The sequence below is a fragment of the Panthera leo genome, chromosome B3 (assembly GCF_018350215.1).
Source record: "Panthera leo isolate Ple1 chromosome B3, P.leo_Ple1_pat1.1, whole genome shotgun sequence".
In the NCBI taxonomy this organism is placed as follows: Eukaryota; Metazoa; Chordata; class Mammalia; order Carnivora; family Felidae; genus Panthera; species Panthera leo.
The window spans coordinates 101,480,316-101,497,192 of record NC_056684.1 but is presented as its reverse complement, the minus strand read 5'-3'; the positions used below and the strand labels follow the sequence as shown (position 1 = coordinate 101,497,192).

Below are 16,877 nucleotides of genomic sequence, written 5' to 3'. Positions count from 1 at the left end.
AATCTTAAGCAGGCTTCATGCCCAGTGTGGAGCCTGACATGGGGCTGATCTCATGACTGTGAGATCACTACCTGAGGCAAAATCAAGAGTCAGACGCTTAACTGACTGATCCACCCAGGCACCCCTTTTTCTAATTTATGTATTTATTTATCTATCTGTGTCATATCTTAAACATGGTTTTCCCACGTGAAAAATGTCAGAACAAACCCTTTATCCACCATAGAGGATTAAAAAAAAAAAGAGGTCCTCAGTTCTCTCCAATTCATAGGCTAATAGTGTAGTACTTATAGCTAAGGAAGAATAAGAAACTTTGTATTTTTTCATTATAAATCAATATTTACTTAAGGTTGATAATCCCTATTTACTAAGTACGCTGCTTTTCGACAAGTGATTTTGGAAGTTATAAACAGGAAGACGGCTATGCAGAAGGGTCACAGAAGCCAAGGGAGCAGGGTATCAAGAAGGAAGGACTGGTCAACTCCGTGAAACTGCAGAGATAGTGTTAACTCAGGCCTACAAAGTGTCCACTGGATTTTCTGACTGCGGGGGCAGGAGGGCAGGGTCAGGGAGCAGAAGTGGTCATCAGTGACCTTGGGGAAAGCCATTTCAATGGAGGGATACAGGCAAAAATCACATCTGTGGAAAGTGAAGCAGGCTAAGGGAAGAAGGCAAGTGCAATTCGCTTTTGAGAAGGCTGGCTGTGAAGGGAGAGAAAGGGGACAGTAGATCCAATAGGGTAAAAAGCTGAGAGAGGTTGGGGTTGTTTGTTTTTAAGATACCTGAAATGTCAGCAAGTATAAAAGGTGACAGGGTCTCAGCCTGGAAATCTTTGTAGAGTTATGGGAACTGTACCTGGAACTGCCCACCCATCTCTACTTAACTGCTACAAAAGCACTTCAAAGTCCAGAAGTTCAAAACTGAACTCATTACCTTTCTTCCAAAACCTGCTGTTCCTCCCGTACTCTTTATCCTGGTAATAGGATCTGTCTATGGAGGGCCCCTGCAAAGAACCTGAGTCTTCCTCCACTCTTCTCTCTTACCTGTCCCACCCTATGTTTTCTCCATAACAAACTACTTAATGTTTCTCTGTTTCTGTCGCAGTGCTTTGTTCATGCTTCTTCTCTACTTAGAATTTCTCCCAACCCCATGAGATAAACACCTACTTACCTTTCAAGAGTCTACTAAAAAGAAAGAAAGAAAGAAAGAAAGAAAGAAAGAAAGAAAGAAAGAAAGAAAGAAAGAAAAAAAGAAAAGAAAAATAAGACAGAGACCCAGCACATTCTTTATGAGGCTTTTCTTTATGCCTGCCTCCCCACCTCAGCAAACTTAACCATTTCTTCCTTCCTTCCTCCCCTCTTTCCTCCCTGTCTTTCTCCTCTTTCCTTCCTCCCTGTCTCTTTCTTTCTCTCTCTCTTTCCTTCCTCCCTCCCATCCCCCTTCTTTTCTTTTGTTTTCTTTTTCTTTTCTTTCCCTCTATCTTTCACTCCAGTGGTTCCTAGATAGTCTTGCAGACAGTTTACTTTTCCAAAAAGCACAGAAACAAACAACTATCATCTTATTACCATCTCTCAAAATAACATTTTATACCAAAATGACTTATACCCAAAATACCATTATTTCAGATTAAAAAGTTGTTCTTCAGAAGGTTAGCAACCTTACGTTAACTGTGCTCACACTACACCATCCGTACATTTCTCACTGCACTCAAGACCCATGAAAATGCCAGACTTCTCTTATTAACATCTGTGATACTTAATTCTTCTTACACAAATATTTGCCTCTGGTTTGCTAGTTGATAAGTTCCCGAGGAGCAAGTTTTGTGAATAATTAGTCTCTGTATCCGTAGTACGTAGTATAGCTCCCAGAATAAAACAGATGTTCAATAAATACTTGTTAAGTCCAAAGAAGAGAAAGCAATAAAGAAAGAAAATTAAAGTGCTGAGAAAGGGGCACAGAAAGAAACAAAAAATCTCTGGAAAATAGTCACCAACTTGTAATTGAAGCTGAAGATGGATTAGTGATCTCTAAGCCAAAAGGATTCTTGACTTGTCTCATTTGCTTTTTGAAAACTCTTGTGTTGAACTGGGTCTCTTCTGAATTTCTCAGGATTACTGGAACATCCCAGCCAAACCTGAAGAAAAATAAAAACAAAATAATACATAATTCTAGCAAATGTTGAAACTTTGTTCTATGTGAAGTATGTTGTGCTTTATTAGTTATCCCTTTTAACGCAAGCATCACAAAAGAGATTAGGTTATTCAATCTACATTATATCACAGAATTAATCTAGAATTGAGGGATTAGAGGTCCCATACATAATTGCAATATATTGTTCAGCTGGCTGAATCGACATACTCTTGAAGACAAAGAGTTCTATTGTTAACATTATTGTTGATAACAAAGTAGTACAGTCATTATAGATAACTGTACCAAATATAACAGCAAAAACATAAGAATTATTGAACTTTTTATATAACACAAAAAACAAATTCATATTTAATATGCAGACTATTTGATATAATTAATGGGACAAGAGAACCTTTAAATACCAAATACAGCACTTCATTTATATAACATATTTTCTACTTTCAAATTTCATATAAAAATGCGATAATGAATATTAAACGGATTAGAAGGAAAATGAAAGGGACTACACTCAATCCCTCATAAAACTAGAAGGCAGCTAAGTTTACTCAATTAAAAAAAATATATATATGAATACACATAAGCTGGAGGACTTTAGTTAAAATGGCACAGTTAAATACATACTTTGATGCTCTCTCTTCTCTCCAGACACTTAACAGTGATAGATAAAAAATAAACAGAGAAATCAAAGAGACCCCACTGAAATGAGTAAACAAACTGTGGTGAGTTTAAACAAAGGAATGGTAGTACTCAGCAATGAAAAGGAGTAAATTATTGCTACAGCCACATGGATAAATCTCAAAAACAACATGCCGAGCAAAAGAAGCCTCACACAAAGGAGTATGTGTTATATGATTCCACAGTATAAAATTCTAGAGCAGGCAAAACTAATCTATGGCAGAAATAAAAAAACAGGGCAGTGGTTGCTTGTGGGGGTGGAGTGGGGGGGGGGGTGGGGGGGGGGGTGGGGGGGGTAAGTGTATGGACTAACCGGGAAAGGGCATAAGGAAACTTTCCCTGGTAATGGCAATGTTGTATATCTTGATAGAGGTTTGAGTTGTATAGATGATGTGTTTTAGAACACTGAAGATTTACACATTTCATTGTGTGTAAATATACCTCAAAAGAAAAAAAGGGAACTACCAACAAAAACAAACATTGAGCTCTAGCTAATAACATGCAATACTTGAGTATTTACGGGAAGAGTAACAACTTACTTTGAAATGATCAAGAAATAAGATTACAAATAAGTAATGAAGACTTGACAGCAAAGTGTTGATTGTAGAACCTAAGCGATGGGCATATGTATGTTCATTTTGTAATTTTTTCAAGTTTTCTGTATATTTGAAAATTTTAATAATAAAATGTTGGAAAAAGAGACTTAGTTGGGTTCAAGGACAAATCTTTATGGCTCTGAAAAAGGAAAGAAATATAAGGTAATGAGTAAGGCTGACGCCATGGTTTGATGGGTCCTGAGTCTGGCAGCAGGCTGTGGCAAGTAAGCCTTCACACAGTAAGAGGACCTTATAGGTTGTCCACTCAAGACAAGAGCCAGAGCTAGGTTCATAACTTGAATCTAGAAGCTGAGTTAGGCCAATATCAATATCAATATGTCCTGGTGCCTGACTAGGGGGCATCTAGGAATCTGGTTGAAGGCAACTGTGAGATGGTTAAACAGCAAGGGTGATGACAAAGGGAGGGGGAAAAACTTCTACTAAAATTTAGGTCGCAAACCAAAGTTTCAAAACACGTGAATAAATCTAATGCCAAGGGAAAACCAATAAACGTAACACATGGAATAAAGTTACACTCCAGATGAATTTCATTTTATAGAACAGTTAGATAAGGCTCGTCTGGTCCTGACTAAAAAAGCTGAAAAGCAAGCCTCTAAGAGATCAAACTGTGTAAATTAGCTGTGTCCCAAAACATAACTCAAGAATATTTATATGAATACAAAAACATCCAACACCTATAAAGTAAAATTCACAATGTTTAGCATCCAATAAAAAATCAACAGCCATGCAAAGAAGAAAATGTGACCCATAATGAGGAAACTAATCAAAAGAAATAGACCCCAGAAATGATATGAATACTAGAATCAGTAGACAAGAACATCAAAATAATTGTTATAACAATATTCCATATTTTCAAAAAAGTAAGTAAAGATTGAGAATATTATATGGAGACATGGAAAATACTTACAAAGACTTAAGTCCATTTCTGAAGAGGAAAAATACAACATTTGAGATAGAAAATATATTGGACAGGCTTAATAGCTAACTGAACATTACATCAGTATATTTGAAGACATAGCAACAGAAAGGATCCAATATGAAACACAGAGAGGAAAAAAAAAAGGCTGGACAACCCCTCCCTCCCAAACATCAGTGAGGTGGAGGATAAATTCATGCAGTCTGCAGAGAAGGGACAGAGACAAACAAGAAAACTACAGATGTGTTATCATTCAGGAACACAGATGCAAAACTTCCTAACAAAATGTTAACAAATGAAATCCAACAATATATTAAAAGGCTAATATATCATGACCCAGTGATGCCTTAATATCACATTAAAAATTTAATATAATTTACCACATTAACAGACTAAACAAGAAAAACCATATGATTATTTCAAAACGTGCAGGAAAAGCACTTGCTAAAATCTGAAGTCTATTCCTGATAAAAACTGTGAGCAAACTAGGAATGTAAAGGAACTTAACCCAATAAAGGGCAGCCATAAATATGTAGAGCTAACATTGTACTTAATGAAAAACTGCTTTCCTCCTAAAATAAAAAACAAGACACTTTACACCCATGTGTCCTTAAGCAATCACTCAATTCGGTGTAACTGTCTTCCCTTCTGGAAACGTTTATAACAGGGTTTGGCATGCTAAGCAATGATAATGTTGATGATGGAGTAGACTTCGGAGTTGGCAGAAGAGCAAGAGAGAAACAACAAATCCAGTAATTTCTCCTTTTTGAACCTCAGAATCAGTTACCCCATAGGCTCTGAGTCCACTCCACTGCTCAACATTGGCCCAGTGCTTTTAGCTGAGATCCAAAGTTGGACACTTAACCAACTAAGCCACCCAGGCACTCCTGGCCCAGTGCCTTTTAGAGGTTAAGTCAGGAATGTGAAATGTTAGGACCCGAGATATAACCTTCTTATGAGAGCCATAAGATAACACCTTCCTCTTCTTTCTTTCATCCCTTGGAGTGAAAAACAAAGGAAGAAAACACCATTCTATACTCCTCATTATATTCCCTGGCCCCTTCATCATTTTTATTCCCCCTACTGTCACCTACCCCCCCTTTTTTTTCTTTACCCACACTCCCTGACTACTCCTTATACACACACTACCAGCAGTAAAAACTAGAATCCAGAGCTCATTGTGTTCCGTGCTACTGTGGTTCAAGAATTATATTTCAGGTACTTTATCATGCTGTACCTAAAAATTTCAATTAAAAAAATCTTAAAGGTTTAGGGTCCAGAAACCCAAAAAGCAGGGATTTGGAGAAAAATCTGGAAGCAATCTATTGTGAGCATGGAATTCCTCTGCTTTTAGTCCATGATATATCTGGTTTTAATATAAAAATATTATTTGTCCAAATCTTTACATAAAATCAATGTTGGAGGAAGATATGCCGTATCTGTTCTGTGGCTTTGTAAATACTTCAGAATGGAACAAGTAATTTGAGATGTAAAGTGTTTCTTTTTAAACATGCTTATCCAAGGCTGCTTGGCCCAGCATCCTATCAAGAACTGCCAAAGCACACCTATTATTAAAAGAAATTCATCTCCCTTGATTTTTTATTTCTCTGCCTCATGCTTAATCTTGGGTCTGCATTTTCTAATACCCTAAAGTCCTTGACTTGACTTATATACATTTTTTAAAATCAGTATTATGAATGATGCTAAACCCTGGGCCTTTTTATCTTACATAACCTTTTTACCATGAAGGCTATCATACACACAGAGAAACACACAAAACATAGTTCAATGAATTAGAAAGCAATTGGTATTTAGGTTAAGAATCCAAACAATAGGGGCACCTGAGTGACTCAATCAGTTGAATGTCTGACTCTTGATTTCAGCTCAGGTCATGATCTCAGTTTGTGGGATAGAGCTGCATGTCTGGCTCTGCACTGACAGTGTGAAGCCTGTTGGGATTCTCTGTTGTCCTCTCTCTCTGCTCCTCCCCCACGCATGCTCACACTCTCTCTCTCTCTCAAAATAAATAGACATTTAAAAAAAAAAAAAAAAAGAACCCAAACGATATCCTCGGAAAGTTTCTTGTGTCCCCTCCCAAGCACTACCCCTTCCCTCTCCACTATCTTGACTTCTATTATTTTAATTTAGAATACTTGTTTTTGAATTGTTATGTAAGTGGAAGTGTGCTGTGTATACTTTTTTTTTACTATTTTACAACATTATGCCTGAAGATTCATCCTTGTAGCTATACTTAGTGCATTTTGCGGCTGTATAGTATTCTGCATAGTAAATGTGCTATAACTTGCTTACTCATTCTACTCTTTTTTTTTTTTAATTTTTTTTTTAAACGTTTTATTTATTTTTGAGACAGGGAGAGACAGAGCATGAACAGGGGAGGGTCAGAGAGAGGGAGACACAGAATCTGAAACATGCTCCAGGCTCCGAGCTGTCAGCACAGAGCCCGACACGGGGCTCGAACTCACGGACCGCGAAATCATGACCTGAGCTGAAGTCGGCCGCTTAACCGACTGTCATTCTACTCTTAATGGACATTTAAGTTGTCTTCACATATCGGCCATTATGAATAATGCCTAAGTGAACATTTTCTTTTTTTTTTTTTATTTATTTTTGACTGAGAGAGAATGAGAGCGTGCGCTAGAGAGGGGCAGAGAAAGAGGGAGACACAGAATCCAAAGCAGGCTTCAAGCTCTGAGCTGTCAGCACAGAGCCTGATGTGGGGCTCGAACTCATGAACCGTGAGATCATGACCTGGGCCGAAGTCAGACGCTTAACCAACTGAACCACCTAGGCGCCCCCTAAGTGAACATTTTCATACAAGGTGCTTGGTCCACATACACTTAGATGCATTTCTAGTAGGTCTATACATGCTGGGAATTGTATTTCTCAGTCATAAGATCTGTGCTTCTTCAACTTCAACAGATAATGCTACCAATTGTTTTATGTATATTCACCAGCAGTGAATGAGTGCTCCCCTTGCTCCAAATCCTTGCCAAAACATTATGAATGAACATCCTGGTAGGTGTATGGTGGCATTGCATTATGGTTTTCATTTCTATTTCTCAGATGACTGATTTTTCTTATTTATAGAAACTCTTTATATGTCCTGAATATGAGCCCTTTGTTGCATATATCTTCACCCTTTCTACATCTTGCCTTTTCACATTCATACTAGGTCTCTTTTGATGAACAGAGTTCTTAATTTTAACACAGTTATTAACCTTTTCCTTTAAGGTTAATGCTTTTGCTCTTTGGCTTTTCATTACTGCCTTATCTGAATTATGTCCGAACACTGCTACGTTTCTGAATTATGATCTCAGACATTTTTGTATTCCTGTCCTCCCAAAGAACTTAGTGAACCATGGCTAGAGCAGCCAATGCTGAAGCAAGGCTCTGTGTCCATTTTGACTTCACCAGTCCTGTTCCCCCAATATCCTTATGCTTTGGGGGAAACAAGGCTTGAGAGGAGAGAGGGTAGAATTCACTGTGTAATAGAGTGATGTCACAGACTGACCACACCTTTTGTCCTAAACATTATGTTTAATGTAGACTAAGATCACGAAAGCTGTTTTTTGGGCAGCTGACACACTAGTGACTCACGCTGAACTTTCAGCCTAGTAAACTTTTTCACATACTTGACTCAGTGTGAACTTGCTCATTTTTGCACAAAAATCCATAACTTTCATAGTTTTAATCTGTTTGATGTGACCAATATTTCTATCTTTAACGCATTACTCAAAAGTCGATATGCAGAGATGACCTGGAGTGAAGTTAAAAATTGGAGAGTGGTCAAATAGTAATCCATAATTGCTGCTGACAAACAGTTCTGTAAAATACTGATAAACAGACCCAGTGATGTGTCTTTGGCCACCATCCTAACATCTGGGCTTTTCCACATTTGTAGTCCAAAACTTGAATAAAGACACTGATGCCCTGTGTATCAGATCATGTATCTGATATGACATTACAAGGAATAATAAAATAGAAAACTGATCAATTTTCTTTCCAATCAAATTTCATCTTTATCTTTTTCCACTCAAAGTCATTTTGGCAACTGTTAGTAATGGAATACCAACTAAATAAACGTTTCTAAACATTACTTTCTTTTATATAAACCTAGTCCCCTTTTTTTCCCGTATGGAGAATTTTCCATTCTCTCTCCTTTACTGTTACATTTTTATACTTATTCCTCCTGGATTTTTCTATACTTCTGGTTTTTCCCATTTCTAAATTGTTTGTTGCACTTCTTCATATTGTTTAAACTTCCAGCACAGCAATGATCTGTGGACTTTCAATTCTGACCACATTTTTCATACTGCCTATATAATTAATGTCTTACCCCACACACACTTCCAAAGCTTCTCACCAGAGGCTGAACTGGTAGACTGGACCTCCTTTCTTTGTGTCTGGAGTCTCAGGGAGCCCCTCGTAAATAAAGTTTACTTTGAAGCTAAAATTTTAGGCTCGGTTGTAAACAGTTTTGATCACCCATTCAGCCTTGAGTTCTCAAGCCAATCAGAAAACTAACAGGCAGTTGTTAACTTGGGCTGGGCAGGGCTTCTCTCCCGGTGGTCTCCCAAAGATGGTCTCACACAGCTAGCTGGATGCCGACACTAGGTCAGGATATAAAGACCATTCATGGGGAAGCCCTTGGTGGGGGGAGGATGTTTGTCTCTGAGGGAACCACTGTGCTAACGATAAGACTTTGGGAAAGTGACACAATCTCTGAAATTCTGTGCCTTTATTTGTAAAATGAAGGATTAGAACAAGTGATCTTAAGGCCCTACGAAGGTTTGAAATGCCATTTCTAAGTATCTTTTTTTGTTACTTGTTTATTTTTGAGAGCATGTGAGTGGGGGAAGGGCGGGGGGGGGGGTGGGGAACAGAAGATCCCAAGCAGGCTCTGTGCTGACAGCAGCAAGCCTGATGTAGGGCTCCATCTCCCAACCGTGAGATCATGACCTGAACCAAAGTCCGATGCTCAACCGACTGAGCCACCCAGGCACCCCTGAAATGCCATTTCTAACAGTTTTGTGTTTTCCTCTAGATGGTTCCAAGAAAATTCTTTCCAACGCAAGTGTATCTGGCACCCTAAGCAAATACAAACTAAAGTCATAGCCTTTTCCTAAGGAGGAATGTGGGCCTCATCACCAACCTCCTCACACACACACAACCTACTTCATTTGACAAGTGGGATGAGAAATGGTCAAGGTCAGTGTATCAGGCAGGGCTGGCAGGAACTGGAAGCCACATCTGCTATTTAAATATAAAGAATTTAATACTAATATAAAGAACTGTTCACCAAGTACTGAAGACTGAAACACTAGGATACACTAAGGTATCCTAGCAAGAAGCAGTTCGCCCTCCTCGGACTGGGGAAACAAAGGGAAGAGTGGGGATTAATGCCGTTTAGAAACTTGGATAAGGGATCCCCCAGAGGTGGCATGCAGACTTGTGGTGGGAGTGCTGGCCAGCCGGTACTGTTCTCTCTGGAGGTGTACGATAAGGCTAGTTCTAGGTATGAGGAAAAATTGTAAATTGTAAATAAACTGCTGGTTCTCAGGCCAGCTGCCACCGCCAGGATAAAGGCGAGTGCTGCAGGAACACAGACCAGGAAAAGGAAGCAAACTGTTAAGAGGAAGTCCTTTCTTCCTCTTCTAGCCTTCCAGTTTCTTTCTAGCATCACCTATTGGCAGACCCTAATCGGGGGCAAACTAGCACAAGAGAAATGCGGTTTGCAAAGTCCCAGCCCCAGTATCACCAAACAGAGTACAGAAGAGCATGTTTGCAGTTGAGAAAGAACAACCTCTAAGGAAGATCTGGCAGATGATTTACAGTTATGTCCTTGCGGAAGCACTGAAGGATATGGGGTCCTTCCTCAAGGGGACCTGATCTCCCCTTTAATCAGAGGCTCCAGGTCTATGGACTGGCTTATATCTATAAACTGGGTGAAAGGTGGTAACTCTCCACTGTTGTGACCCAAGTCAGGTTTCCCGCTCCAGACATGAAGTTTTTCCTATGTAGTTCATGTAGCATTTAGTAGGCTACCCATCTATTTTATTCCTAGAGACACTGTAAGCCATTAGTCACTGCCAAAGATCCTTGTGGGCCAAAACAATCTCCACTTTGTCCTCCACTGCCCATTATGGAACACAAGTCAACCCTGACTCCTGTGAGGTGCCCCTGGACCTCACATCAGGAGCTCCCACTATCATAAACAGACTACAAAGAACAGAAATTTTCAAGGATACAAGTCTCCTCTTGGAAATTTATTTCTCAGTGCTTTCATGAAAAGTCTATCTTCTGTGCACTCTTGAAGAATACAATAGGTGGGTGGGTGTGCAAGTTGCACATATTAAATCCAGTCCAATATTCCTATTTTCCTAAGCCTTCAGATTCTTTCCTCATTATGACAGGAAAGTTTTATCCATCTTAACCTTATTATATATAGGCCACCACTGAGTCCAAATTTTCGTCAACCAAATCTGAGTTAATACTTTAGATTCAGAATTTCTTGAGAACAAAGCCAGATCAATAAATTTTATCTAATTTAGTGTTACAGTCTCTCCTCCCTGGCCTAACCTATTTACAATCTGTTCTCACACATACTCCTCCTTCCCAATGATACAAATTAGTAAAATTTTGCAATTCTTTTCGAGGCTAGGCTCTTTCCGACCAGGTTATATTTTGTCCCTGTCCTTTGGAGCATGAAGAGATCTAGGCCTCATAGCAATAGGTTACAGAGATAGGTCTGAGTACAGACATCCTTTGCAAAGCAATTACCCTATGCAAGGTTATTACAGGACCTTCAAGCAAGGGAAGGCCAATTTTCTCACACATGGAAAGCAGGCTGCCTCCAACAAGGGAGAGTCAGAATGACTGGGGTTTCAAGATTCTCAGCTTTATCCAAGTCAATTTAGATGTCCCCAGTCTAAGTCTAAGGGCTCTACTTTTTTCCACTCAGTGTCCTAAATGAGCCCACATTCCTCCTTAGGAAAAGGCTATGACTTTAGTTTGTATTTGCTTAGGGTGCCAGATACACTTGCGTTGGAAAGAATTTTCTTGGAACCATCTAGAGGAAAACACAAAACTGTTAGAAATGGCATTTCAGGGGTGCCTGGGTGGCTCAGTCGGTTGAGCATCGGACTTCGGTTCAGGTCATGATCTCACGGTTGGGAGATGGAGCCCTACATCAGGCTTGCTGCTGTCAGCATGGAGCCTGCTTGGAATCTTCTGTTTCCCGCCCCCCACCCCTAATTCTATTCCCAGCACAATTAAAACTGTGTTCAATGTTTAGTTCTGGGGCTATATGAAATAAAGTGCTTTAGAACCACAGAATCTCTGATTCTGGACTCTAAGACTTGACCTGGGTGTTTTAAGATCTTAGCTTGTCATTTTCCTTCTATCAGGGCTCCAGTGGTCTCAGACAACCACCTAACCATCCCTCAGTCCTTGTAGTCAAAAAGTACTTTAGCCACTGGGTCCCCAAAGCACTTAACGTCAGAAATCATTTTATCACAATCAACCAAAAATAGTCATTTAATGAACTGTGATGCCAATACATGCCATGCATTACTAGGACCTTTTATCCCATTGACAAAGAGCTAAAGATATGACCAAAGCAATCTCTGAAGCCCATCTTTGAGAGGTTCTCCCCCAGGATCCCAATCTTAGTAACAATTTCTTTATTAATATCTTTTGTAAGTCCAATAAGGAGACCAAAAGCACACCAGTTATTTTAACAGGGAGAATTTTTTTTTTAAGTTTACTTATTTATTTTGAGAGAGAGAGAGAATCTCAAGCCGGCTCTGCACTGTCAGCGTGGAGCCCAATGCGGAGCTCGAACCCACAAACTGTGAGATCATGACCTGACCCAAAATCAAGAGTTGGATGCTTAGCCAACTAAGTCACCCAGGCGCCCCTAACAGAGAGAATTTAATATGAAGAATTGTTAACCAGATATTGAAGAACTGTAAAAGCAAAAAGGGGACAGTGACTATCATAGAAGTAGTACCAGTAGGAAGAAGCTATCACTCCTAGAACAGTAATAGAGGAGAGTTACTACAGCTTAGAAATTTGGAGAAGGACCCCCATGGAGCTGGGGCTCAGATCTCAGGAAAGGTATTGGTATCTTTGAAGGGGTGTGATAGGCGGTTCTAAGAGAGTGCAAAACTATAAACGGAAAACACTGGGACCAACTGTTAATGGCAGAGTGAGGCACTATCGCTGTGGTGAGACAGACAAGAAAAAGAGTCACACAGGAAGCAGCAAGGCCTGGTGTCCTCTAGCCTTCCATTCTCCCTCCCCTGCTGGCAAAGCCTGCTAGGCAGCCAGCCAGCAAAGAAGAAATGTGGTTTAGAGGTTCTGTCCCAGATTCACATAACAGAATATAAAGAGGTGCAACAAAGCTGAGGGACAAAAGCTTCATGACCTGTAGTCAAGAGGAAGCAGGGAGCAGCTGCAGCGTCAGGGTCCCTCGTTATTTGAAACTGTTGAAGGAGGTATGGCATTTTGGTCTCCTTTCTGTACAGTGCCTGGCAAATAGCAAGAGCCTAATAAGCTACTAGAGCTCACAGAAACCACCACCGAGTTAAATAGAAATACCATACTCTCAGTGGCATGATTTTTGGCCATTGCTATTAGGATTCCAATAGTCAGATGTTCCTGTTTTTTCTCCACTCCCACACAGTGCAAGCAGACAAGGAGAACAGCAGAAAGAAGCAGTGGGAAAGAAAATCAGAGTAGTATTGAGATAACAGCCATTACAGCGAAGACACAAGACCAACAGGGATTATATTTGGGGAGGTTAAAAAAAATGACATGGGGGAGGGCGCCTGGGTGGCTCTGTTGGTTGAGCATCCGACTCTTGGTTTTGGCTCAGGTCATGATCTGACGGGTTTGTGGATTCAAGCCCCACATCAGGCTCTGTGCTGGCAGTGCAGAGCCTGCTTGAGATTCTCTCTCCCCCTCTCTCTCTGTGCCCCTCCCCCAGATGTACTCTCTGTCTCTCTCAAAATAAATAAATAAACTTTAAAAAGAAATAACATGGGTGAAAAGCACAGTGGTTTAATGGGTTTACCTTCGGTCTGGGGTACTATTGGAAAGCTGCTTTTGTGAGATCTAAATGGTGTTCTTTGTTTCTGCTCAATGTATCTGTTGCCTTGGCTTAGGTTAGCAAATAAACACTAGTAAAAAGTTGATCTACATGGGCAAAGCTAACCAAGGTACAGGGAACCAAGACTCAAGATAACTGGTTAGGTCCAAATCAGAATGAAAGTGACTGGCACTTACATGGTCTTGTGGCCTCAGCAATGCATAGCCCAGACTTCCAAAAATTCTACAATTACCTGGCCTTCTACCCTTCCAAAGTCATACCTCAGTGGAGTGGTTAGGCAATCATTAAGTTCTCAAAACAAATCTTAAAACTGGGCAGAGCCAGAATTTGAATCTAGGCCCATCTGACTCCAAAGTCTGTTTCATAACCACTATAAACATGAGGTTCCTGATTACCTTTACCCACAGATGCCACTGTCATTATCAATACGGCCCTCATTCATTTTTCTCTTCCCAATACTATAGATAGATATCTAAGATATCTAACTAGTTGGCCTACTGAAAATTAAAATTTAAGGATATAATGCAATGATCAACTAGTTACCTATTGGAAGAAAATTACATTTAATGGAAGAAAATTACATTTCTTTAAGGGAATAATACTAACACTATAGTCATTAAGAAATCCTGTGTAAAGACTGCTTTTCTCACTTGGGCAACCAAGTTGTAAATCCAATTACAAACTTTCTTGAAATGAACAATAAATAGCAATAAAATTTGATGAACCAAGAATAACAAATTGTGTTAAGACTCGTCTTAGTCTTCTCCTACCCACAAACAAGGAATTTTGTGCTCTACTGCTGGCAGAGTGGGAAACAGTATGGAAATGTTAAAACTGTGCTTAGTTTTGAAAGATGGCATATAGTTTCAGAAACTAAAAAGGGCTTGTTTCCGGGGTGCCTGGGTGGCTCAGTTGGTTAAGCATCTGACTTTGGCTCAGGTCATGATCTCACGGTTTGTGGGTTCGAGCCCCATGTCAGGCTCTGTGCTGATAGCTCAGAGCCTGGAACCTGCTTCAGATTCTGGGTCTCCCTCGCTGTCTGTCCCTCCCCCACTCGCACTCTGTCTCTCAAAAATAAATAAATGTTAAAAAAGGGGAGGGGGCTTGTTTCCTGTCTGTACAGTAATCCCATATATGTGATCACAGGTTATTTTAAAACTCATTTTACACAGGCTGAGCTATTCAATAACACATTTCCTCTGCCCCTCTGCTCGTTGTATCTCTGAAATGCATTCTATTCTCTACCATAAACATTTAACTCCATTTGTTTCTCAAAATACTTATTCTTCAAAATCCAGCCCATGTTTCTCTCCTCAGTGGATGAATTAGTAAGATGGTTTCAACTAGTTGTATTCATAAGACTTCTCTAAACATGATACAATGGCACCTCCTCAAGAGAGAATTTTTAGAATCTCTGAGCTAGAAAAACGGCTCAGGGATTATCTAACAGTCTATTCTCCTTGTCTCCTATGGGTAAACTGTCCCCACGCGTTAATATAACTTATCTCAAAGGTCTTTTCTATCTCTAAAATTGTGACTTCATAACTCTTTCGACTAAATATTACTCCAAATGGCGTGGAATTTATCTAGAGACCATTAAATTCTCAAACGGTAACAGAGTTCAGAGTTACGCTGAAAGATCTGAGGCCAAGTGCTCAGTTCTGGTCAGAACAACAATCAACTGTGTTTACTGTCCACGTCGGCGCACTGTAGCGCAGGTGACTGACTTCACTCTGGGCACACAGTAGGCCCCAATCCGGGACAGAAGCCTGCTGGACAAGCACTCTATCTCAACACCAAGACGAGGCCCTCACGAACTGCTTTATCTGCTAGACACAAAGCTGGGTAAAATACCTCAATCCGGCACCACCCCCAGATGCTAGCAGCGACAGGGACGGCACAGTGATGCAGAGCAGCGATGCAGGTGCGCTCCGCACCTAGTTTTCCTCCAGGAGCCAGCAGTTCTCGACACCAGCTCCCCCACAGCCACAGGCGCCCCAGCCCCACAGCACCCCCGCCCCGCCTCCGATGCTCGCCCCCGCCCCCCGCCCGCTGCTCTCCGCGACCCCACGCCCCAGCGGTCCGCCCCTGTGTTCCTTGTTTCTAACTACGGGGCACTTACCATCCCAATACCAGGCCAGTGGTCACGATGAAGCAGGTAAAGACCACCGCAATGTAGAAAAGCGGCGAATACTCATACAGCGTTACTAGAAACACCGCGGCCATCAGGATGTCCAAAACTGAGCCGAGCTCCAGCCACCCAGCCCAGCCCACCCCGCTGGGGTAAAAGCCACTACGGTGCCCCGGAGCTGACAAACTTTGTAGATCCGCACTCGCCCCGGGTTCTCCGGCTAGTCTTCGGGGCAACCTCTCGGGCTGCGGGAGCCGGCGTGCCAATCACAACGGTGCCTGCAGGGCTGGCCCCGCCTCTACTGCTTCGGTCCCGAGCTATTGGCTTCGCAGAGGGGCGGTGCCTGGCTCGACTCACCGGATTGGTACCCAGGGAGCGTCTGTCTGTCCTAGAGGTCAAGGCTTTTCTGCGGCAAGTTCTAAACACGTATGCCGGCCATCTCTGTCCAAGGCTCAGGTAAGGTTTTCTGATGGCACAGAGAGGAGGCACAGTGAGAAATCCACGTCATAGAGTCTAAATCCCGCATGTGAGATCCGCGGCAAATTTGGGAGGAGGAGAGCCGGCATTTTGGGTTCTACAAAGTGAAGTAACCCCACACCTGCTCTTATTTTATCTAGAAAAGTTACAATTATACGAAACACCGAAAGGAGTCTTGCAAGCAGTTTATGAGCCTTGCAGCCTTTCAAGTTGGATTTCATGATAGAGGAAAATTAGCGTTGCATATCAAGATTCTCATAGAAGCAAATCAACTGCCCTCCCACATCCCATTCCTTTTCTCCTCTCCCTACACCCCTCAAATTGAATTAGATATTTGAATATTTGTATTAATTTTTACTTTAATAATAATTTTAAATATGTATTTATAATTTTTTTGTAAACGAGCAGAGGCCTTTAAGTAAAGAAAGGAGCGAAATGCTCGTCTCCTCTCCTCATCCCCGTACAGTCAACTCCATCAAGGTAGCCTTTCTAGAAGTCTCTCACAACTCCATTGACTTCGTATAGGTTTGTGTTTAGCCCTTAGGCCACCCCCAGTTACCACAGAGACAGGGAAATGTAATCTTTTATTCTCAGCAGCAACATCCCTTGCTACAAATCAGAGTTTTGTTATCAAGGAAGAAAGGGACAGAGGACCATGGGATGGATAACTAGTAGCCCCTCCACACTCCCAAATCACTAAAATTAGTAAAATTAGTGCTAGAGAAACACGAGCTAAATTTGTTCTAATGGTTCGCATATCTCTTGGCAAGTGACCATGTA

The 16,877-nt window shown here is 41.0% G+C and overlaps 1 protein-coding gene across 4 annotated transcripts in view; it reads right to left on the bottom strand.

The window, feature by feature from the left end:
* CGRRF1 (cell growth regulator with ring finger domain 1) overlaps positions 1-16,148 on the bottom strand; it is a 30,226-nt gene extending 14,078 nt beyond the window's left edge. For 2 of the 4 annotated variants that reach the window (XR_006203820.1, XM_042943275.1), the window contains exons 1-2: positions 15,612-15,912; positions 1,992-2,131 (exon numbers count right to left, since the gene is read on the bottom strand). Coding sequence is in view for 3 of the 4 variants with exons in the window: in XM_042943275.1 (XP_042799209.1) it covers positions 1,992-2,131; positions 15,612-15,715 (244 nt within the window). In the remaining variant the exon portion in view is untranslated. Of the gene's footprint in view, positions 1-1,991; positions 2,132-15,343; positions 15,449-15,611; positions 15,913-15,977 lie in introns of those variants that run through there. The other 2 variants (XM_042943276.1, XM_042943277.1) reach the window with 2 other exon arrangements.
* Positions 16,149-16,877: the final 729 nt, after the last annotated feature.